This window comes from Coregonus lavaretus (assembly GCF_964263955.1).
Source record: "Coregonus lavaretus genome assembly, chromosome: 24".
NCBI lineage: Eukaryota > Metazoa > Chordata > Actinopteri > Salmoniformes > Salmonidae > Coregonus > Coregonus lavaretus.
The window spans coordinates 2,082,033-2,104,028 of NC_140011.1; the positions used below are offsets into that span (position 1 = coordinate 2,082,033).

The following is a 21,996-nucleotide window of genomic DNA, read 5'->3' on the forward strand; positions in this document are numbered from 1 at the left end:
AAAGAACCGGTTGCTAGGAAACCAAGTGTAGTAAGCACCTGTAAAGGAACGGGTAATGCGTGGCTCCTCACTGTCTCTCTTTCCAAATTCGGACCCAACTCAGCGCAGAGCTCCAAGAGTATAGCCCTTGGAAATCTGAAACGGCTGATGAGCCAGTCATCGTCGTGGGCCAGAAAATCACCGTGGTCCCTAAAAACTCGTTCTCTCCGGATTTGTCCATTGAAAATGTCTTCTAATAAAGCCAAAGCTGCCATTGCTAGACGGGTTGTATCAATTTTCACATCCTTTATATATGTTCTTACTTAATTGCATAATTAATAGAATATTCTAATAAGACTCGTGTGACAATAATATGGCAAATCATTTATCAATTACAAATTATAAGCAATATCTGGCAGGTGCGATAGAACAGTTCGTAGTGTAATGTTTGCCACTTCACTTTATTGCCTCTATGAGTCGCCAACGGACAAACATCACAAAAATGTACGTACGCCAGGCCTGAAGTTTACGTGGAAGAACGCACATTCTTACGTTAATTTCACTGTTAGTACATCTGACCGTGAACGTGAAAGCTGGCGTACGCCGTGTTTTCGTGCGTACGCAAGATTGATACATGAGGCCCCTGGTGATGTAGAGGCTAACCCAGGCCCTGCAGCCCTCAGTATCACTCCTACTCACCAGGCGCTATCATTTGATGACTTCTGTAATCGCAAAAGTCTTGGTTTCTTGCACATAAATATCAGAAGTCTACTTCCTAAGTTTGAGTTATTCACTGCGTTAGCACACTCTGCCAACCCTGATGTTCTAGCAGTGTCTGAATCCTGGCTCAGGAAGGCCACCAAAAATTCTGAAATTTCCATCCCCAACTATAACATTTTCCGTCTAGATAGAACTGCCAAAGGGGGTGGAGTTGCAATCTACTGTAGAGATAGCCTGCAGAGCTCTATCATACTATCCAGGTCTGTGCCCAAACAGTTTGAGCTTCTACTTCTAAAAATCCACCTTTCCAGAAATAAGTCTCTCACTGTTGCCGCTTGCTACAGACCCCCCTCAGCCCCCAGCTGTGCCCTGGACACCATATGTGAATTGATTGCCCCCCATTTATCCTCAGAGTTTGTACTGCTTGGTGACCTAAATTGGGATATGCTTAATACCCCAGCCATCCTACAATCCAAGCTAGATGCCCTCAACCTCACGCAAATTATCAACGAACCTACCAGGTACAACCCTAAATCCGTAAACATGGGTACCCTCATAGATATCATCCTGACTAACATACCCTCTAAATACACCTCAGCTGTCTTCAACCAGGATCTCAGCGATCACTGCCTTATTGCCTGCGTCCGTAACGGGTCCGCGGTCAAACGACCACCCCTCATCACTGTCAAACGCTCCCTAAAACACTTTAGCGAGCATGCCTTCCTAATTGACCTGGCCCAGGTATCCTGGATGGATATAGATCTCATTCCGTCAGTAGAGGATGCCTGGTTGTTCCTTAAAAGTAATTTCCTCTCGATCTTAAATAAACATGCCCCATTCAAAAAATACAGAACTAAGAACCGATATAGCCCCTGGTTCTCCTCAGACTTGACTGCCCTTGACCAGCACAAAAACATCCTGTGGCGTACAGCATTAGCATCAAATAGCCCCCGCGATATGCAACTTTTCAGGGAAGTTAGGAACCAATATACACAAGCAGTCAGGAAAGCAAAGGCTAACTTTTTCAAACAGAAATTTGCATCCTGTAGCACTAACTCCAAAAAGTTTTGGGACACTGTAAAGTCCATGGAGAATAAGAGCACTTCCTCCCAGCTGCCCACTGCACTGAGGCTAGGAAACACTATCACCACCGATAAATCTACAATAATCGAGAATTTCAACAAGCATTTTGCTACAGCTGGCCATGCTTTCCATCTGGCTACCACTAACCCGGCCACCAACTCTGCACCCTCTGCTGCAACTTGCCCATGCCCCCCCCCGCTTCTCCTTCACACAAATTCAGACAGCTGATGTTTTGAAAGCGCTGCAAAATCTGGACCCCTACAAATCAGCTGGGCTAGACAATCTGGACCCTTTCTTTCTAAAACTAGCCGCCGAAATTGTCGCAACCCCTATTACTAGTCTGTTCAACCTCTCTTTCATAACGTCTGAGATCCCCAGAGATTGGAAAGCTGCCGCGGTCATCCCCCTCTTCAAAGGGGGTGACACTCTAGATCCAAACTGCTACAGACCTATATCCATCCTGCCCTGCCTTTCGAAAGTATTTGAAAGCCAAGTTAACAAACAGATCACCGACCATTTCGAATACCACCGTACCTTCTCCGCTATGCAATCCGGTTTCCGAGCTGGTCACGGGTGCACTTCAGCCACGCTCAAGGTCATAAACGATATTATAACCGCGATTGATAATAGACAGTACTGTGCAGCCGTCTTCATCGACCTGGCCAAGGCTTTCGACTCTGTCAACCACCGCATTCTTATTGGCAGACTAAATAGCCTTGGTTTCTCAAATGACTGCCTCGCCTGGTTCACCAACTACTTCTCAGATAGAGTTCAGTGTGTCAAATCGGAGGGCCTGTTGTCTGGACCTATGGCAGTCTCTATGGGGGTGCCACAGGGTTCAATTCTTGGGCCGACACTTTTCTCCGTGTATATCAATGATGTCGCTCTTGCTGCTGGTGACTCTCAGATCCACCTCTACGCAGACGACACCATTTTGTATACATCTGGCCCTTCATTGGACACTGTGTTAACAAACCTCCAAACGAGCTTCAATGCCATACAACAATCCTTCAGTAGCCTCCAACTGCTCTTAAACACTAGTAAAACTAAATGCATGCTTTTCAATCGAACGCTGCTGGCACCCGCCCACCCGACTAGAATCACCACTCTCGACGGGTCTGACCTAGAGTATGTGGACAACTACAAATACCTAGGTGTCTGGTTAGACTGTAAACTCAACTTCCAGACTCACATAAAGAATCTCCAATCCAAAGTTAAATCTAGAATCGGCTTCCTATTTCGCAACAAAGCCTCCTTCACTCATGCTGCCAAACATGCCCTCGTAAAACTGACTATCCTACCGATCCTTGACTTCGGCGATGTCATTTACAAAATAGCCTCCAACACTCTACTCAGCAAATTGGATGTAGTCTATCACAGTGCCATCCGTTTTGTCTCCAAAGCCCCATACACTACCCACCACTGTGACCTGTACGCTCTTGTTGGCTGGTCCTCACTACATGTTCGTCGTCAAACCCACTGGCTCCAGGCCATCTATAAATCACTGCTAGGCAAATCCCCGCCTTATCTTAGCTCATTGGTCACCATAGCAGCACCCACCCGTAGTCTGCGCTCCAGCAGGTATATCTCACTGGTCATTCCCAAAGCCAACACCTCCTTTGGCCGCCATTCCTTCCAGTTCTCTGCTGCCAATGACTGGAACGAATTGCAAAAATCTCTGAAGCTGGAGACTCTTATCTCCCTCAATAACTTTAAGCATCAGTTGTCAGAGCACCTTACCGATCACTGCACCTGTACACAGCCCATCTGAAATTAGCCCACCCAACTACCTCATCCCTATATTGTTATTTATTTTGCTCTTTTGCACCCCAGTATCTCTATTTGCACATAATCTCTTGCACATCTAGCATTCCAGTGTTAATACTATTGTAATTATTCTGCACTATAGCCTATTTATTGCCTTACCTCCATAACTTGCTACATTTGCACACACTGTATATATATTTTCTGTTGTATTTTTGACTTTGTTTTTTACCCCATATGTAACTCTGTGTTGTTTTTATTGCACTGCTTTGCTTTATCTTGGCCAGGTCGCAGTTGTAAATGAGAACCTGTTCTCAACTGGCTTACCTGGTTAAATAAAGGTGAAATAAATATAAAAAAAATCCCAAAGGTGTTCGATAGAGTTGAGGTCAGGGCTCTGTGCAGGCCAGTCCAGTTATTCCACACCGATCTCAACAAACCATTTCTGTATGGACCTCGCTTTGTGAGCAGGGGCATTGTCATGCTGAAACAGGAAAGGGCGTTCCCCAAACTGTTGCCACAAAGTTGGAAGCATAGAATCGTCTAGAATGTCATTGTATGATGTAGCGTTAAGATTTCCCTTCACTGGAACTAAGGGGCCTAGCCAGAACCATGAAAAACAGCCCTAGACCATTATTCATCTTCCACCTAACTTTACAGTTGGCACTATGCATTCCGCCAGGTAGCGTTCTCCTGGCATCTGCTAAACCCAGATTTGTCCGTCGGACTGCCAGATGGTGATGCGTGATTAATCACTCCAGAGAACGCGTTCCCACTCCAGCTGACGCTTGGCATTGCGCATGGGGATCTTAGACTTGTGTGCGGCTGCTTGGCCATGGAAATGGAAACCCATTTCATAAAGCTCCCGACAAACAGTTAATGTGTAGACGTTGCTTCCAGAGGTAGTTTGGAACTTGGTAGTGAGTGTTGCAACCGTGGACAGACGATTTTTACGTGCTTCAGCACTCGGCGGTCCCGTTCTGTGAGCTTGTGTGGCCTACCACTTCGCGGCTGAGCCTTTGTTGCTCCTAGACATTTCCACTTCACAATAACAGCACTTACATTTGCCCGGGCAGCTCTAGCAGGGCAGAAATTTGACAAACAGACTTGTTGGAAAGGTGGCATCCTATGACGGTGCCACGTTGAAAGTCACTGGGCTCTTCAGTAAGACCGTTCTAATGCCAATGTTTGTCTATGGAGATTGCATGGCTGTGTGCTCGATTTAATACACCTGTCAGCAACGGGTGTTGCTAAAATAGCCGAATCAACTAATCTGAAGCGGTGTCCACATACTTTAGTATATACAGTGGGGAGAACAAGTATTTGATACACTGCCGATTTTGCAGGTTTTCCTACTTACAAAGCATGTAGAGGTCTGTAATTTTTATCATAGGTACACTTCAACTGTGAGAGACAGAATCTAAAACAAAAATCCAGAAAATCACATTGTATGATTTTTAAGTAATTAATTTGCATTTTATTGCATGACATAAGTATTTGATACATCAGAAAAGCAGAACTTAATATTTGGTACAGAAACCTTTGTTTGCAATTACAGAGATCATAAGTTTCCTGTAGGTCTTGACCAGGTTTGCACACACTGCAGCAGGGATTTTGGCCCACTCCTCCATACAGACCTTCTCCAGATCCTTCAGGTTTCGGGGCTGTCGATGGGCAACACAGACTTTCAGCTCCCTCCAAAGATTTTCTATTGGGTTCAGGTCTGGAGACTGGCTAGGCCACTCCAGGACCTTGAGATGCTTCTTACGGAGCCACTCCTTCGTTGCCCTGGCTGTGTGTTTCAGGTCGTTGTCATGCTGGAAGACCCAGCCACGATCCATCTTCAATGCTCTTACTGATGGAAGGAGGTTGTTGGCCAAGATCTCGCGATACATGGCCCCATCCATCCTCCCCTCAATACGGTGCAGTCGTCCTGTCCCCTTTGCAGAAAAGCATCCCCAAAGAATGATGTTTCCACCTCCATGCTTCACGGTTGGGATGGTGTTCTTGGGGTTGTACTCATCCTTCTTCTTCCTCCAAACACAGCGAGTGGAGTTTAGACCAAAAAGCTCTATTTTTGTCTCATCAGACCACATGACCTTCTCCCATTCCTCATCTGGATCATTCAGATGGTCATTGGCAAACTTCAGACGGGCCTGGACATGCGCTGGCTTGAGCAGGGGGACCTTGCGTGCGCTGCAGGATTTTAATCCATGACGGCGTAGTGTGTTACTAATGGTTTTCTTTGAGACTGTGGTCCCAGCTCTCAGGTCATTGACCAGGTCCTGCTGTGTAGTTCTGGGCTGATCCCTCACCTTCCTCATGATCATTGATGCCCCACGAGGTGAGATCTTGCATGGAGCCCCAGACCGAGGGTGATTGACCGTCATCTTGAACTTCTTCCATTTTCTAATAATTGTGCCAACAGTTGTTGCCTTCTCACCAAGCTGCTTGCCTATTGTCCTGTAGCCCATCCCAGCCTTGTGCAGGTCTACAATTCTATCCCTGATGTCCTTACACAGCTCTCTGTTCTTGGCCATTGTGGAGAGGTTGGAGTCTGTTTGATTGAGTGTGTGGACAGGTGTTTTTTATACAGGTAACGAGTTCAAACAGGTGCAGTTAATACAGGTAATGAGTGGAGAACAGGAGGGCTTCTTAAAGAAAAACTAACAGGTCTGTGAGAGCTGGAATTCTTACTGTTTGGTAGGTGATCAAATACTTATGTCATGCAATAAAATGCAAATTAATTACTTAAAAATCATACAATGTGATTTTCTGGATTTTTTTTTTTTAGATTCCGTCTCTCATAGTTGAAGTGTACCTATGATAAAAATTACAGACCTCTACATGCTTTGTAAGTAGGAAAACCTGCAAAATCGGCAGTGTATCAAATACTTGTTCTGTACATTGTATTAGTGAATGACGCATTTTCCTATTCTTCCATTCTTTCCATTCCATAATGAGTAATACATTTTTATATTCTCTTACATCCTAGATTTAGGTCTGTCTGGCAAATTCCCTCTAAAACTCTCAAACCCCTAATACCTCCAATGCTAAATAAGATCAGTGTGTTACTGGTTCGAGGGATGAGCTCGCTCTGCTCTTAGCTGCCCGTCAGAGCCCTAAGCTGCATCGCCTTCCAAAAATACTGCTTAGTCACTGACTGGCATGGGCACGGCCCTACGGGATTAAATCCACGTTGTTCCACCACCACATTAAATCTGCATGTCTTTTTATATAACAATGTATTGTTGTATTCGCTTCACAGAAGCAGGTTAGGGTCTCTATCTTTCTCTCTCTCTTTCACACTATTTCTGATTCTATTCATCTCTCTCTTTCTCCCACTCTTCTGTTTTCTCTCTGTCTCTCTCTTTCAGTCTCTTTCTCTCTGTGTTCTGTAAATTACAAACCAACGTGGCGGCAGTGTTATTGTCCAACGCAAATGTCCTGACCCTCACTCTCATTGTCCCCCACAGCTGCCTCCTGCCTCCTTTTGTTGGCTAAAATTAGCACCGCACTGGCAACCCAGGCCTTCCACCCTAGAGTGTGTGTGTGTGTGTGTGTGTGTCACAAGCCACATGTTTGTGCGTTCATTACTTGAAAAACCAGGAACAGACATTTCCTCACTAATTTAAAAAAGTTTCAGTATTGGCAATCTATCTTTTTTGGACATCATTCGTTCAATACTTTATTGCAATAATATCCCATCCAAACTCTCCGCATGTAATTGAGGATTCAAGTATCCCTTTGATATAAAAGTTGTTGGATATAAAAGTCGCCGTACCTAGGCAGACATGACATGTTTGGAGTCGCTGACGCTGAAAATGTTTTGAGGAGAAGTTATCCCTAGATTTAAAAAAGCCTAGGGAAATGACTGTCATAAAGAGAGAGCCTCTCAACAGCCACAACAGCTTTTTTTTCTCTCCAAAATATCGACTTCAGCTCGCACCTGTTCGCTGTGCTACTTCAAACAGCGGCAATCCTTTCAAATGGCTTCTTGATGTCCTCAGTGGCTTGTGCGGTCTCTCCAGAGCTCTTGGATGTAAGTTGCATGAAATGTGGCTTCAGTGTTTTATAAAGCGTTTGTTATTCCATTTTCTCCTCAGGATGGCCACACTGCTCAGCAAGTTCAGGATAGACTTCTCCGACATCAACGTACTAGGAGACATCAACACCAAGCCCAAGAAAGAGAAGTATGTTGTTTTTCTTATGACCGTTCTGAGGTTGTCGGGCGGGTTGGGGTTGGCAATGATTTTTAAATGTCTATTTTAATTTCACAAATGTGTTCTAAATTGAAATGTGAAGGCAAAATGTATGTGAAAAGTTGACCAAAAAAAAGCCAAGGCCTCCCGAGTGGTGCAGCGGTCTAAGGCACTGCATCACAGCGCTAGAGGCGTCACTACAGACCCGGCTTCGATCCACGGCTGTGTCACAACCGGCCGTGACCGGGAGTCCCATAGGGCGGTGCACAATTGGCCCAGCGTCGTCCGGGGAAGGGGAGGGTTTGGCCCGGGGGCTTTACCTTGCTCATCGTGCTGCAGGCTAACTTCGGTCGTCAGTTGCACAGTGTTTCCTCTGACACATTGGTGCAGCTGGCTTCCGGGTTAAGCCGGCGGGTGTTAAGAACCGCGGTTTGGCAGGTCATGTTTCGGAGGACGCATGACTCGACTTTCGCCTCTCCCGAGCCCGTTGGGGAGTTGCAGCAATGAGATTGGATTGCAATTGGGGAGAAAAAGGGGGTAAAATACAACAAGAAAAAGGAAAGTGAAGTGAGCACACGCTGCTCTTTGAAATGGGAGTCAACCAGTCTGCAAGCACTTAAATATTTACAGGAAACCCTTTATTGACATTCTCAAATATGAATAATAGGATAATTCCCTTTTGGACGCTTAAGTGGCATATTGCTGATTGCTAATGTAAGCTGCAGGCTGTAGAAAACTGATTATTGTGCATAGTAACAGACAGTAGCGTTTTGAAAATGTTAGTTTTTTCCTAGTTAGCTATGTTTCTCATCAACTTTTAATTATTTCCAATGCCTTGCGTAAAGAGACATTCATCGAAATGTATGCTACTAATGATAGCAGTCAGAAACAATCAAATTGAATGGTCCCCACGTTATTGTAACACAACCATTGCAATAATTCCAAATAATAATATAATATAATATGCCATTTAGCAGATGCTTTTATCCAAAGCATACATTTTTACGTATGGGTGGTCCCGGGGATCGAACCCACTACCCTGGCGTTACAAGCGCCATGCTCTACCAATTGAGCTACAGAGGACCACCAAATCAAGTTCATTTGACTTGAAACATTTTTGAATGAAACATATTACTGCAATATACAGATAACTGCCAAAATAAAGGAAGTGCTTGAGTAAATGAGGGATACAAAGTATATTGAAAGCAGGTCCTTCCACACAGGTGTGGTTCCTGAGTTAATTAAGCAATTAACATCCCATCATGCTCAGGGTCATATATAAAAATGCCCAGTTGCCCATTATATTGGCTACCATGGCTAGAAGAAGAGATCTGTGACTTTAAAAGTGGTCTCAAAGGAGCATAGCGGGGTTAAATTGTGTGTGTGATAGTGGGGTTAAATTGTGTGTATCAGTCACCAGATCTCAACCCAATTGAAGACTTATGGGAGATTCTGGAGCGGCGCCTGAGACAGCGTTTTCCACCACCATTATCAAAACACCAAATTTGGTATTTATTAGGATACCCATTAGCAGCTGCAAAAGCATCAGCTACTCTTCATGTGGTCCACATGACATAGTACAGACAATTATTAGTCAAGGACTGAAATACATCAATTTTTAACATCATACATAGCCTACATATCAGTACATAAACACAATATCTAGGTCTAATACATAGTACAGTGCAAATTACAATACAATATATATATATATATATATATAAAATGGCGGTGTCTCTTCACAGTCCCCTTTGTGCAGTAAGGTGTTCTTTTATCTGTTTTTTAACTGGTTTTATTGCTAGCTTTAGTTACCTGGGGTGGCAGAGTTCAATGTAGTCATGGCTCTATTTAATACTGTGCGTTTCCCAGCCTCTGTTCTGGACCTGGGGCAGGGGAAAAATACATGTAATCTATGCACTTACATAGTGACTGGAGGACGCTTTTCCCGTGGTTCCTGTTGTAACGAGAAGCAATGTGCTTAATATTAGTAATGTTGCGCAACATGAGCTCATGGGCTCTCATGAAGTGTTTGTTTAGATTTGCATTGATGTCAGAGTGGTTAGAGGGACAATAGAGTGCTGAGTACCAGGCAGTTAGCAAGTTTGGTAGGCTACTAATGGCCATCAGCAGCATTTACATTTTCGTCATTTAGCAGACGCTCTTATCCAGAGCGACTTACAAATTGGTGCATTCACCTTATGATAGCCAGTGGAACAACAACTTTACAATATGTTATTTTTATTTATTTTTCTCTTTGGGGTGGGGTAAGGGGGGGTAGAAGGATTACTTTATCCTATCCCAGGTATTCCTTAAAGAGGTGGGGTTTCAAGTGTCTCCGGAAGGTGGTGAGTGACTCCGCTGTCCTGGCGTCGTGAGGGAGCTTGTTCCACCATTGGGGTGCCAGAGCAGCGAACAGTTTTGACTGGGCTGAGCGGGAACTGTGCTTCCATAGAGATAGGGGGGCCAGCAGGCCAGAGGTGGATGAACGCAATGCCCTCATTTGGTTGTAGGGACTGATCTGAGCCTGAAGGTACGGAGGTGCCGTTCCCCTCACAGCTCCGTAGGCAAGCACCATGGTCTTGTAGCAGATGCGAGCTTCAACTGGAAGCCAGTGGAGTGTGCGGAGGAGCTGGGTGATGTGAGAGAACTTGGGAAGGTTGAACACCAGACGGGCTGCGGCGTTCTGGATGAGTTGTAGGGGTTTAATGGCACAGGCAGGGAGCCCAGCCAACAGCGAGTTGCAGTAATCCAGACGGGAGATGACAAGTGCCTGGATTAGGACCGGTGCTGCTTCCTGTGTAAGGCAGGGTCGTACTCTGCGAATGTTGTAGAGCATGAACCTACAGGATTGGGTCACCGCCTTGATGTTAGCGGAGAACGACAGGGTGTTGTCCAGGGTCACGCCAAGGCTCTTTGCACTCTGTGAGGAGGACACAACGTAGTTGTCAACCGTGATGGCAAGATCATGGAACGGGCAGTCCTTCCCCGGGAGGAAGAGCAGCTCCGTCTTGCCGAGGTTCAGCTTGAGGTGGTGATCCGTCATCCACACTGATGTCTGCCAGACATGCAGAGATGCGATTCGCCACTTGGTTATCAGAAGGGGGAAAGGAGAATATTAATTGTTTGTCGTCTGCGTAGCAATGATAGGAGAGGCCATGTGAGGATATGACAGAGCCAAGTGACTTGGTGTATAGCGAGAATAGGAGAGGGCCTAGAACTGAGCCCTGGGGGACACCATGGTGCGGAGACAGATTCTCGCCATGCCACCTGGTAGGAGCAACCTGTCAGGTAGGACGCAATCCAAGAGTGAGCCGCGCCAGAGATGCCCAACTCAGAGAGGGTGGAGAGGAGGATCTGATGGTTCACAGTATCAAAGGCAGCAGATAGGTCTAGAAGGACGAGAGCAGAGGAGAGAGAGTTAGCTTTAGCAGTGCGGAGAGCCTCCGTGACACAGAGAAGAGCAGTCTCAGTTGAATGACCAGTCTTGAAACCTGACTGGTTTGGATCAAGAAGGTAATTCTGAGAGAGATAGCAAGAGAGTTGGGTAAAGACGGCACGCTCAAGAGTTTTGGAGAGAAAAGAAAGACATCAGAGGGATTGAGTGTAGGTTTTTTGAGAAGGGGTGCAACTCTCGCTCTCTTGAAGATGGAAGGGACATAGCCAGCGGTCAAGGATGAGTTGATGAGCGAGGTGAGGTAAGGGAGAAGGTCTCCGGAAATGGTCTGGAGAAGAGAGGAGGGGATAGGGTCAAGCGGGCAGGTTGTTGGGCGGCTGGCCGTCACATGTCGCAAGATTTCATCTGGAGAGAGAGGGGAGAAAGAAGTCAAAGCAAAGGGTAGGGCAGTGTGAGCAGGACCACCGGTGTCATTTGACTTAACAAACGAGGATCGGATGTCGTCAACCTTCTTTTCAAAATGGTTGACGAAGTCATCCACAGAGAGGTTGGAGGGGGGGAGGGGGAGGAGGATTCAGCAGGGAGGAGAAGGTGGCAAAGAGCTTCCTAGGGTTAGAGGCAGAGGCTTGGAATTTAGAGTGGTAGAAAGTGGCTTTAGCAGCAGAAACAGAGGAAGAAAATGTAGAGAGGAGGGAGTGAAAAGATGCCAGGTCCGCAGGGCGTCTAGTTTTCCTCCATTTCTGCTCGGCTGCCCGGAGCCCTGTTCTGTGAGCTCGCAATGAGTCGTCAAGCCACGGAGCAGGAGGGGAGGACCGAGCCGGCCGGGAGGATAGGGGACATAGAGAGTCAAAGGATGCAGAAAGGGAGGAGAGGAGGGTTGAGGAGGCAGAATCAGGAGATTGGAGGGAGAAGAATTGAGCAGAGGGAAGAGATGATAGGATGGAAGAGGAGAGAGTAGCGGGAGAGAGAGAGCGAAGGTTGCGACGGCGCATTACCATCTGAGTAGGGGCAGAGTGAGTAGTGTTGGAGGAGAGCGAGAGAGAAAAGGATACAAAGTAGTGGTCGGAGACTTGGAGGGGATTTGCAGTGAGATTAGTAGAAGAACAGCATCTAGTAAAGATGACGTCCAGCGTATTGCCTGCCTTGTGAGTAGAGGCGGACGGTGAGAGGGTGAGGTCAAAAGAGGAGAGGAGTAGAAAGGAGGCAGAGAGAAATTAGTCAAAGGTAGACGTAGGGAGGTTAAAGTCACCCAGAACTGTGAGGGGTGAGCCATCCTCAGGAAAGGAACTTATCAAGGTGTCAAGCTCATTGATGAACTCTCCAAGGGAACCTGGAGGGCGATAAATGATAAGGATGTTAAGCTTGAATGGGCTAGTGACTGTGACAGCATGGAATTCAAATGAGGAGATAGACAGATGGGTCAGGGGAGAAAGAGAGAATGTCCACTTGGGAGAGATAGGATTCCTGTGCCACCACCCCGCTGACCAGATGCTCTCGGGGTATGCGAGATCACATGGTCAGACGAGGAGAGAGCAGTAGGAGTAGCAGTGTTTTCTGTGGTAATCCATGTCTCCGTCAGCGCCAAGAAGTCGAGGGACTGGAGGGTAGCATAGGCTGAGATGAACTCTGCCTTGTTGGCCGCAGAATGGCAGTTCCAGAGGCTGCCGGAGACCTGGAACTCCACGTGGGTCGTGCGTGCAGGGACCACCAGGTTAGAGTGGCAGCAGCCACACGGTGTGAGGCGTTTGTATAGCCTGTGCGGAGAGGAGAGAACAGGGATAGACAGACGCATAGTTGACAGGCTACAGAAAATGGCTACAATAATGCAAAGGAGATCGGAATGAACTAAACATCTGGGAAAGCGAGAGAGCGGGAGAGCCTCCCTCACTTACGTTTCACTGAAACACTCAAATATAACTCTCCCAACTTCCACTTTAGAAATTATAATTGTTGTAAACTACAGTGGTTCAATGTTTCTAGGAATAGACTAACTTAGTTTATTCAGCTAGCTAACTTGGTACAGTATTCTTCTGTGAAAACCGTCCAGGGCACTGAATCCTATGACGCCATAGCCAAGTAGCATGCCAGCCTCCAATAACACGGTTTAGCACCAATACTCGGTTACAACAAACCACCAGTGTGTTAACATGCCAAGCAGATCATTCGTGTCCGTGTCTAACGTTGTGTAAAGTTTTGGGTTAGTTTTGACAGTTTGAGTGAGTTCGTCGTCAACTTATTTAGCCAGTTAGTTAGCTAGAATAGTTAGCATACTAGCTAGCCATTGTTCTCTGCCAATGAAAAACCCCTCCTTCCATGGCACGAACACACAGAGAGAGCCAAGCTAACGTTAACATCAGAGCTGGGAGAAGCCTAATTACAGTGAACAGTCACGTGTAATTTGACTGCCTTCATGACTCGTGACCGCCGGTGTGGCGGTAATATGGTCAACGTAAAAGCCCTAGTTGGTACAAGATGGTTTGTCCTTATTTATAGATAGCAACAATTTTTTCACCTCTTCCACTGCCACTTTGTGAAACTCAAAACTACAGTGCTTGTCTTTCATTATTTGGTCCATTATGCATGCATATGAAGGCTCAGCATTTGTTGTCTGCATGTCATACCTAAGTTTGCTAATCGTGTAAACAAAAAAGGTATTAAAGTGGTTGGCAATATCAAAGGGTTTTGTTATGAACAAGAATTTAATTTAAAGTACTATCATTCTTTATATCATTTATCTTTGTTCCATAGTATAGTTTCTTCTTCTTTTTGTTACATGATTTCTCAATTTACTGTAGGTTTGCCAGTCTGCTGTGTTGTCAGACTTATTTGCTATTCCCTTTGCCTTATCCCTCTCAGCCATACAGTTTTTCAATTCCCCATCTATCCATTGGTATTTGGCAGTTCTAACAGTCAGTTTCTTGTAGCATCCGGATGTTCCTCATTACACACATCAGACCAACAAATATTTTTCACATCTTCGACACTTAGGTCTAGTCTTTGGAACTTTGTTTTTCTAGATATGGCTATTATATTATGATCACTACATCCGGTGGATGTGGATACTGCTTTAGAGCAGATTTCTGCAACGTTAGTAAAGATGTGATCAATACACGTGGATGATTTAGTTACTGTTCTGTTTGTAAATACCCTGGTAGGTTGACTGATGACTTGAACCAGATTGCAGTCACTAGTTACAGCTTGGAGCTTCTTTTTGAGTGGGCAGCTTGATGACAACCAGTCAATATTTAGGTCACCCAGAAAATATACCTCTGTTGATATCACATACATTATCCAACGTTTCACACATATAGTCCAAATATTGACTTTTAGCACTTGGTGGTCTATATAGCAACTTCCTACAATAATAGATGAACATGTAGCCATATTACTTCCACATCCACAGACATAAGATTTTCTCTCAACCTAACAGGAATATGACTCTGGACATACATGGCAACACCTCCATTTGCATTTATATCTTTCCAATACAGGGCATTCGGAAAGTATTCAAACCCCTTCACTTTTTCCACATTTTGTTACGTTACATTCTTATTCTAAAAGGGATTACATTTTGTTTGTTTTTCTCATCAATCTACACACAATACCCCATAATAACAAAGCAAAAACAGGTTTTTATAAATTTTTGCAAATGTATAAAAAATGCAACACTTATCACATTTACGTAAGTATTCCGAATCTTTACTCAGTACTTTGTTGAAGCAGCGATTACAGCCTTGAGTCTTCTTGGGTATGACGCTACAAGCTTGGCACACCTGTATTTGCTCCGTTCATCTTTCCCTCGATCCTGACGAGCATCCCAGTCCCTGCCGCTGAAAAACATCCCCACAGCATGATGTTGCCACCACCATGCTTCACCGTAGGGATGGTGCCAGGTTTCCTTCAGACGTGACGCTTGGCATTCAGGCCAAAGAGTTCAATATTGGTTTCATCAGACCAGAGAATCTTGTTTCTCATGGTCAGAGTCCTTTGGGTGCCTTTTGGCAAACTCCAAGCGGGCTGTCATGTGCCTGTTACTGAGGATTGCCTTCCATCTGGCCACTCTACCATAAAGGCCTGATTGGTGGAGTGCTGCAGAGATGGTTCTCCTTCTGGAAGGTTCTACCATATCCACAGAGGAACTCTGGAGCTCTGTCAGAGTGACCATCGGGTTCTTGGTCACCTCCCTGACCAAGGCCCTTCTACCCCTATTGCTCAGTTTGGCTAGGCGGCCAGCTCTAGGAAGAGTCTTTGTGGTTCCAAACTTCTTCCATTGAAGAATGATGGAGGCCACTGTGTTCTTGGGGACCTTCAATGCTTCAGAAATGTTTTGGTACCGTTCCCCAGATCTGTGCCTCGACACAATTCTGTCTCTGAGCTCTATGGACAATTCCTTCGACCTGGCTTGGTTTTTGCTCTGACATGCACTGTCAACTGTGGGACCTTATATAGACAGGTGTGTGCCTTTCAGAGATTGCCAGAATATGAATATTTTCTGATCTTAATAAATTGTCAATTTCATGAACCTTGTTTCTCAGGCTACATACTGTATGCTAATATGGGCTATTTTTAGTCATTTTCTGGTTTGCTTGTTTGTTTTTAGTGCTATTCTGAAAGGCTGATTTGAGGTAGACATGTCAGTGACATTTACATTTGAGTAAATGGTAGTAAGTGGGCTGCCCACAGTTGGCTTCTTCCTAATGCAGACAGTTTCAGTGCAAACAGTGGAATTCAATTCTATGTGCATATGATTATTGCAGACAATACCCTCGGAGCTAACAGTTAAAGAAACATAGATTTAGATTACATTTACTGCACTTCTATTTCTCAGGAATATAATACAATTTCCATGTCTTCTGTTGCTTATTATGACAGGGAGGACTGGAGCGGTACCAAACCCAGACCGTCAGTCTCTTGAGCAGTTCGCTATGTTGGAGATAATCCTGGAACCCCTGCGGTCAGGGTGAATCCCAAAGCAAGTTCAAATTGTCAAAAAAGGAGACATTCCTGTCTTTGCACAGTTTCTTCAGGAACTCGTTTAGGGCAGCGAGGCGGCTGTAACGTTCCGAACCCCTTCTAGGGCACGCCAGGGTGCAAGAGATGACTGCTCTCTTCCCTGTGCAAACAAGGGTGTTCAACAGAATATTGTAGTCCTTCTTCAGTTCCTCAGATTGCCGAGAGTGAATGTCGTTAAATCCAACGTGAGTGACAATGGTGCCAATATTAGAGTAGTTGGCTAGAACTGTGGGCAGGAGGGAGTTGATGTCTTGGACACGGGCGCCTGGGTGACAGTGGACCTTGGTCAACCCACAGGCCGCAGGCAGGCCAAAATCTCTTACCATCGAGTTGCCCACGACAATGGTGGTTGTGATGGAATCCGATGGGGAAGGAAGAGGGAGAACAGAACGGGCCTGCCTCGGGCAGCGGGGAGGAGGTGTGCTTCGACTCATGCCAGCCTGACGAGCCGAACATGTAGCAGTGGCTGGCGTCGGAATCCTCGGGGAGATGGAGGAGGGCCCAAGACCTTGTTTCCTTTGGTCAGCGACCGGCTGAGCTGTGGAGGGTTCCCCTGGACGGCTGCTGGCTGTTGGTGTACTCCCAGGATCAGAGCTTAGCCCCAGGGCCGGTATGTCCACCTCCAGCAGGGCAAAGCTGTTTAATAGCTGGATCTGATCTACTAGGATATATGGAGGCCGACCAGACTGCCTCCCACCCGACCTCCTTCGCCTTCCCAGTGTCCAGTCCCCCACTGGCCGCGGAGTTGAGTTTACCATCTGTCCAGTGGATTGGAGCAGATCAGTACCGCCCTACTCATCGACCCCTTGGCTGTAAGAGGCATTCAGAACAGAAATTCTGTGTGCCTAGGCTGCATCAAAGTACTTAGAAAGCACATCTTGTTTTTCCCGCAGCTGAGCTAGCAGATTGAGAATCTCTTCCCTAAGCTGCTTGATGATGATACATTTGGAACAGACAAAGAATTTATGTTCATTAATGAGTTCCAACTTATTTTCCTCCTCTTGCATTGATATCATCTCGCACCTAGCGCATTTGAGCCCAGATTTAGACGCAAATACCACTGGTGTTTTGACTCTAACACTGCTAGCGTTATCTTGCTCTCTTAGCATGATGGCTAACCGCTAACTAATGTGTTTTTTTAGCAGGAATCCGGGACACAAACTTGCGTTCCCAGCTATCAGAACTTCCAATGGTTAAAGATAGTTGTTGTTGACATGATTAAAAACTATTTCATAAAAACAACAGATCGAGTGTCGACAGTACACTGATCTGTTGCGTGCTCTGATTTTTTTTCTTTTCTTTTTTTTTTCTTTTGTCATTTAGCAGACGCTCTTATCCAGAGCGACTTACAGTTAGTGAGTGCATACATTTTCATACTGGCCCCCCGTGTGAATCGAACCCACAACCCTGTCGTTGCATGGGACTATGATAGCTGTTGTGTGATGACGTATGCTCTCACATAGCATTGGGTTGAACTTTGACACATTCAATAATCATGACAGTGTTGGCTCTTGAGGGGATGCAACTCAATCTTAGGAAGGTGTTCCTAATGTTTGATATACTCAGTGTATAAACTCCAATATACTGGCCTGTCAAATATACTGTGCGTGTGTACTAATGTTTCTAACTAATCATTTACTAACCTTTGATCCCGTGTGGTTGTGCAGTGTGACTGCTTTTGAAGAGATGATCGAGCCGTACCGGCTGAAGGAGGACGACATGGAGCAGGATACAGCGGAGGCACTGAAGGCCAGCGAGCCCTGGAGGATCACAGACAACGAGCTGGAGCTCTTTAGGGCCAAGGTAAATCTAACCACTCTAGCCATCACCATATTACTTACTCCTATCCAGTTATTTCAGATCTGTGAACATGGAAGTGGTAGGGGCTATCTTTAGGATGCTAGGAGCCAAATAGAACCAAGCCTATAAACCATTTTGAAATGGGGTCCTCCAGAGTCTGGTATTGTGCCCAATGTCTTTGATGAGCTATATGGGGATGAAAGTACTCCCATATCTGCCTATCCTACAGCAAAGTGTGGCTGCTGCTTTAGATGGTAATCTCGTAACCCGACGGATGTGTGTCCACCTTAACCTGTGTTTTTGTTTTGGTTCTTCTCAGACTAATCGTCAGATCAGACTGAACGAACTGCTGAAGGAGCACTCAAGCACAGCTAACCTCATTGTCATGTAAGTAGATTTAAGAGCATTTATTTTTGTGTGTGTATTGAGGCCTTGTGTCTGGGGGCGGCAGGTAGCCTAGCGGATAAGAGCGTTGGGCCAGTAACCGAAAGATCACTGGTTAGAATCCCAGAACTGACTAGGTGAAAAATCTGTCAATGTGCCCTTGAGCAAGGCACTTAACCCAAATTGCTCCTGTAAGTCTCTCTGGATAAGAGCGTCTGCTAAATTACTAAAATGTAAATTGTAATAACAGCTGCTAAGTGAATCAGCTGGGTGCCCTGTAAACTGAGACGCCAGCCGCCCTCACATAAACACTCACTCTCCTCTGTCATCCTCTGTCACCTTTCCTCCATTTCCCCCCACTTCCCTGCCTCTTCTCTTCCACCTTTTCGCTCTGTTGCTCTCCCTTCTCTCTCTCAATCCACTCTTCATCCTCCTTTCTCTCTGCTATATTTACCTATTTTCCTATTCTCCCCCTCTCCATTTTCCTCTCATTTATTCTCCCTCTGCTTCCTCACTCGTCCTTCCCTCTCTATGCATGGGCGCACACAGACAATACTCCACTCGCACTCATTCAGTAGGGCTGTAGGTTAATTGCCCTAGCGTTGTCTCTCTCCACCACTGGCTTGGCTCTGCTTCAGTCCCTGCTGTCCTATCCTATTCACAACACCACATCACTACTGCTCTTCTCACCTCCACCACTGATACTGAATGGGGCCAGTGTCACTGGACCTCCATTTTGTATCTCATTAATGGATGTGTAGAATATGATGTTTCAATGCTCTGTTAGTCAAACTGCACTTTATTGAAGTATGCGTGTGGTATTGAGTTGTTTATTGTGCTGTTGATATACGGGGCACAAGGGTGAGATTTGAAAGGATCCGAAACGGATAGGGCTATTTCTGTCCCTCATCACATTGTGTGAGAGAGTGAGTGCTGTTGTGAAGTCTGTGGGGAAACAAGACTAATGCAATAAAAGTGGGACCTGATGGTGGGGCTGGTCACATTATTGATAGCCAGCCCATGTGAAGAACTCTTTATGTAACTGCCCAGGGAGTGTGACCGTATTGGTGATGTAACGGGAGCCCATCAGACCTAGGGTACATTTTAACTAAGCTTTTGTGGACATACGCCCAATCCCAAATCGACTCCTAGCCTCTACCCCATGGGTATTTTTCTCAACAGGTTATCTTCCCTATTGTGCCTTTTGGTAAGCACACTGTATGACAGTATGACTTCCTAAATCTATCTATCTATCTATCTACAGGAGCATGCCCTTGGCCAGAAAGGGAGCGGTGTCCAGTGCTCTTTACATGTCCTGGCTGGAGACTCTGTCCAAGGACCTGCCTCCCCTCCTGCTGGTGCGCGGCAACCACCAGAGCGTCCTCACCTTCTACTCTTAAACACACACACACACACACGCTGCCTTTGGGACTTCCCATCCCAGCGCCAGTCCTAACTAAGACACGCACACATACACTTCAATGAAGGTAGAAACAGTAGCAATTGATGATAATATAGTAATGATAAAGGATATGGTGTGGAGGTCCAGCCTCTTACACTACATGACCAAAAGTATGTGGACACCTGCTCGTCGACCATCTCATTCCAAAATTATGGGCATTAATATGGAGTTGGTCCCCCATTTGCTGCTATAACAGCCTCCACTCTTCTGGGAAGGCTTTCCACTAGATGTTGGAACGTTGCTGAAGGGACTTGCTTCCATTCAGCCACAAGCATTAGTGAGGTCTAGCACTGACGTTGGGCGATTAGGCCTGGCTCGCAGTCGGCATTCCAATTCATCCCAAAGATGTTCGATGGGGTTGAGGTCAGGGCTCTGTGCAGGCCAGTCAAGTTCTTCCACACCGGTCTCAACAAACCATTTCTATATGGACCTTGCTTTGTGCACGGGGGCATTGTCATGCTGAAACAGGAAAGGGCCTTCCCCAAACTGTTGCCACAAAGTTGAAAGCACAGAATCGTCTAGAATGTCATTGTATGCTGTAGCAATAAGATTTCCCTTCACTGGAACTAAGTGACCTAGCCCGAACCATGAAAGACAGCCCCAGACCATTATTCCTCCTCCACAAAACTTTACAGTTGGCACTATGTATTGGGGCAGGTAGCCTTCTCTTGGCATCCGCCAAACACAGATTTGTCCGTCGGACTGCCAGATGGTGAAGCGTGATTCATCACTCCAGAGAACACGTTTCCACTGCTCCAGAGTCCAATGGCGGTGAGCTTTACACTACTCCAGCCGACGCTTGGCATTGCGCATGGTGATCTTAGGCTTGTGTGCGGCTGCTCGGCCATGGAAACCCATTTAATGAAGCTCACTGTGAACAGTTATTGTGCTGATGTTGCTTCCAGAGGCAGTTTGGAACTCTGTACTGAGTGTTGCAACCGAGGACAAACGATTTTTACGCACTCTGTGGTCCCGTTCTGTGAGCTTATGTGGTCTACCACTTCGCGGCTGAACCGTTGTTGCTCCTAGACGTTTCCACTTCACAATAACAGCACTTACAGTTGACCGGGTCAGCTCTAGCGGGGCAGACATTTTACAAACTGACTTGTTGGAAAGGTGGCATCCCATGACAGGGCCACGTTGCAAGTTACTGATCTCTTCAGTAAGGCCATTCTACTGCCAATGTTTGTCTATGGAGATTGCATGGCGGTGTGCTCGATTTTATACACCTGTCAGCAACGGGTGTGGCTGAAATAGCCGAATCCACTAATTTGAAGGGGTGTCCACATACTTTTGTGTATATATACTGTATGTGAAAGGGCAGTCGGTCAGTGAAGTCCCCACTACTCTTTTCAAAATGGAGACTGAAGAACACGAGGGTGTTCGTTCCTGCACTTCTGGCTAACACCTCCAACCTCCTAACGTGCAAAGAAGTGAACAATTTAATTTACAAAGTCGATTTCCTCTCTGTCTTGAAAGCGCCTGTGCAGGCTATTCACATTATGTTGTTATTAATATTGTTATTATTATTCAGATTCTTCTTGATGTCACGTTTTTAAGTTATAGATCATTTAAAAAAATATCAATGCAGCAATAATCCCCCTCAAATGTTTCATTTTCTTGTGTTGGGAGAGAAGCATGCTTTGCAACACTTTTTATAGCCTTATGGATGTGCCTTCCAGTTGAAATAAAAATAATTAAACTATTAATCGCTCTACCCAGATTGAACGGTATGAAAAATATATATAGATGGATAAGAGTTATTTTCGTTATTAGGTTTTAAATGTAATCATCTTTGTTTTTATTGAGGATTTTTATGCAAGTGGATTGTAGGAGGTTAGCACAGTCTCCACTTGATGGCATAAAAAGCTTTCTCTGCTGTTTATTTTCCTCCTCTCCCTCCATCCCTAAATGGTTTCCTGTTTTTTTTTTTCTGGCCTCTGATTTTATTTTCTCTTAAGTTTTTATTTGTCTTCCTTTTAAGCTGTGTAAATGAAATATAATTCCTAGTGCAGTACCCTCTACTTACTTAATACTAGAGGCAATCTGCTTCAATTCTGAAAGTTGATTAGATGACGTCGAAGAGTCTCTTAACAAAAAGCATCCGTGGGTCTTGAATTTGAAGTTCCAGGGTTCTTATTTCCACACTGTGTCAGAAATTACTGCAGTTGGCTAGAATTGGGCTTAGCTTCAGA

The 21,996-nt window shown here is 45.5% G+C and overlaps 1 protein-coding gene across 2 annotated transcripts in view; it reads left to right on the forward strand.

The window, feature by feature from the left end:
• Nucleotides 1–19,739, forward strand: part of LOC311100027 (solute carrier family 12 member 2-like) — a gene marked incomplete at both ends in the record, with an annotated part of 123,767 nt that extends 104,028 nt beyond the window's left edge. For both annotated transcript variants that reach the window (XM_084140757.1, XM_084140758.1), the window contains 4 exons: nt 7,653–7,739; nt 17,823–17,958; nt 18,275–18,342; nt 19,604–19,739. In XM_084140757.1, coding sequence (XP_083996883.1) covers nt 7,653–7,739; nt 17,823–17,958; nt 18,275–18,342; nt 19,604–19,739 — 427 coding nt within the window. The remainder of the gene's footprint in view (nt 1–7,652; nt 7,740–17,822; nt 17,959–18,274; nt 18,343–19,603) is intronic.
• Between the last annotated feature and the right edge of the window lie 2,257 nt (nt 19,740–21,996).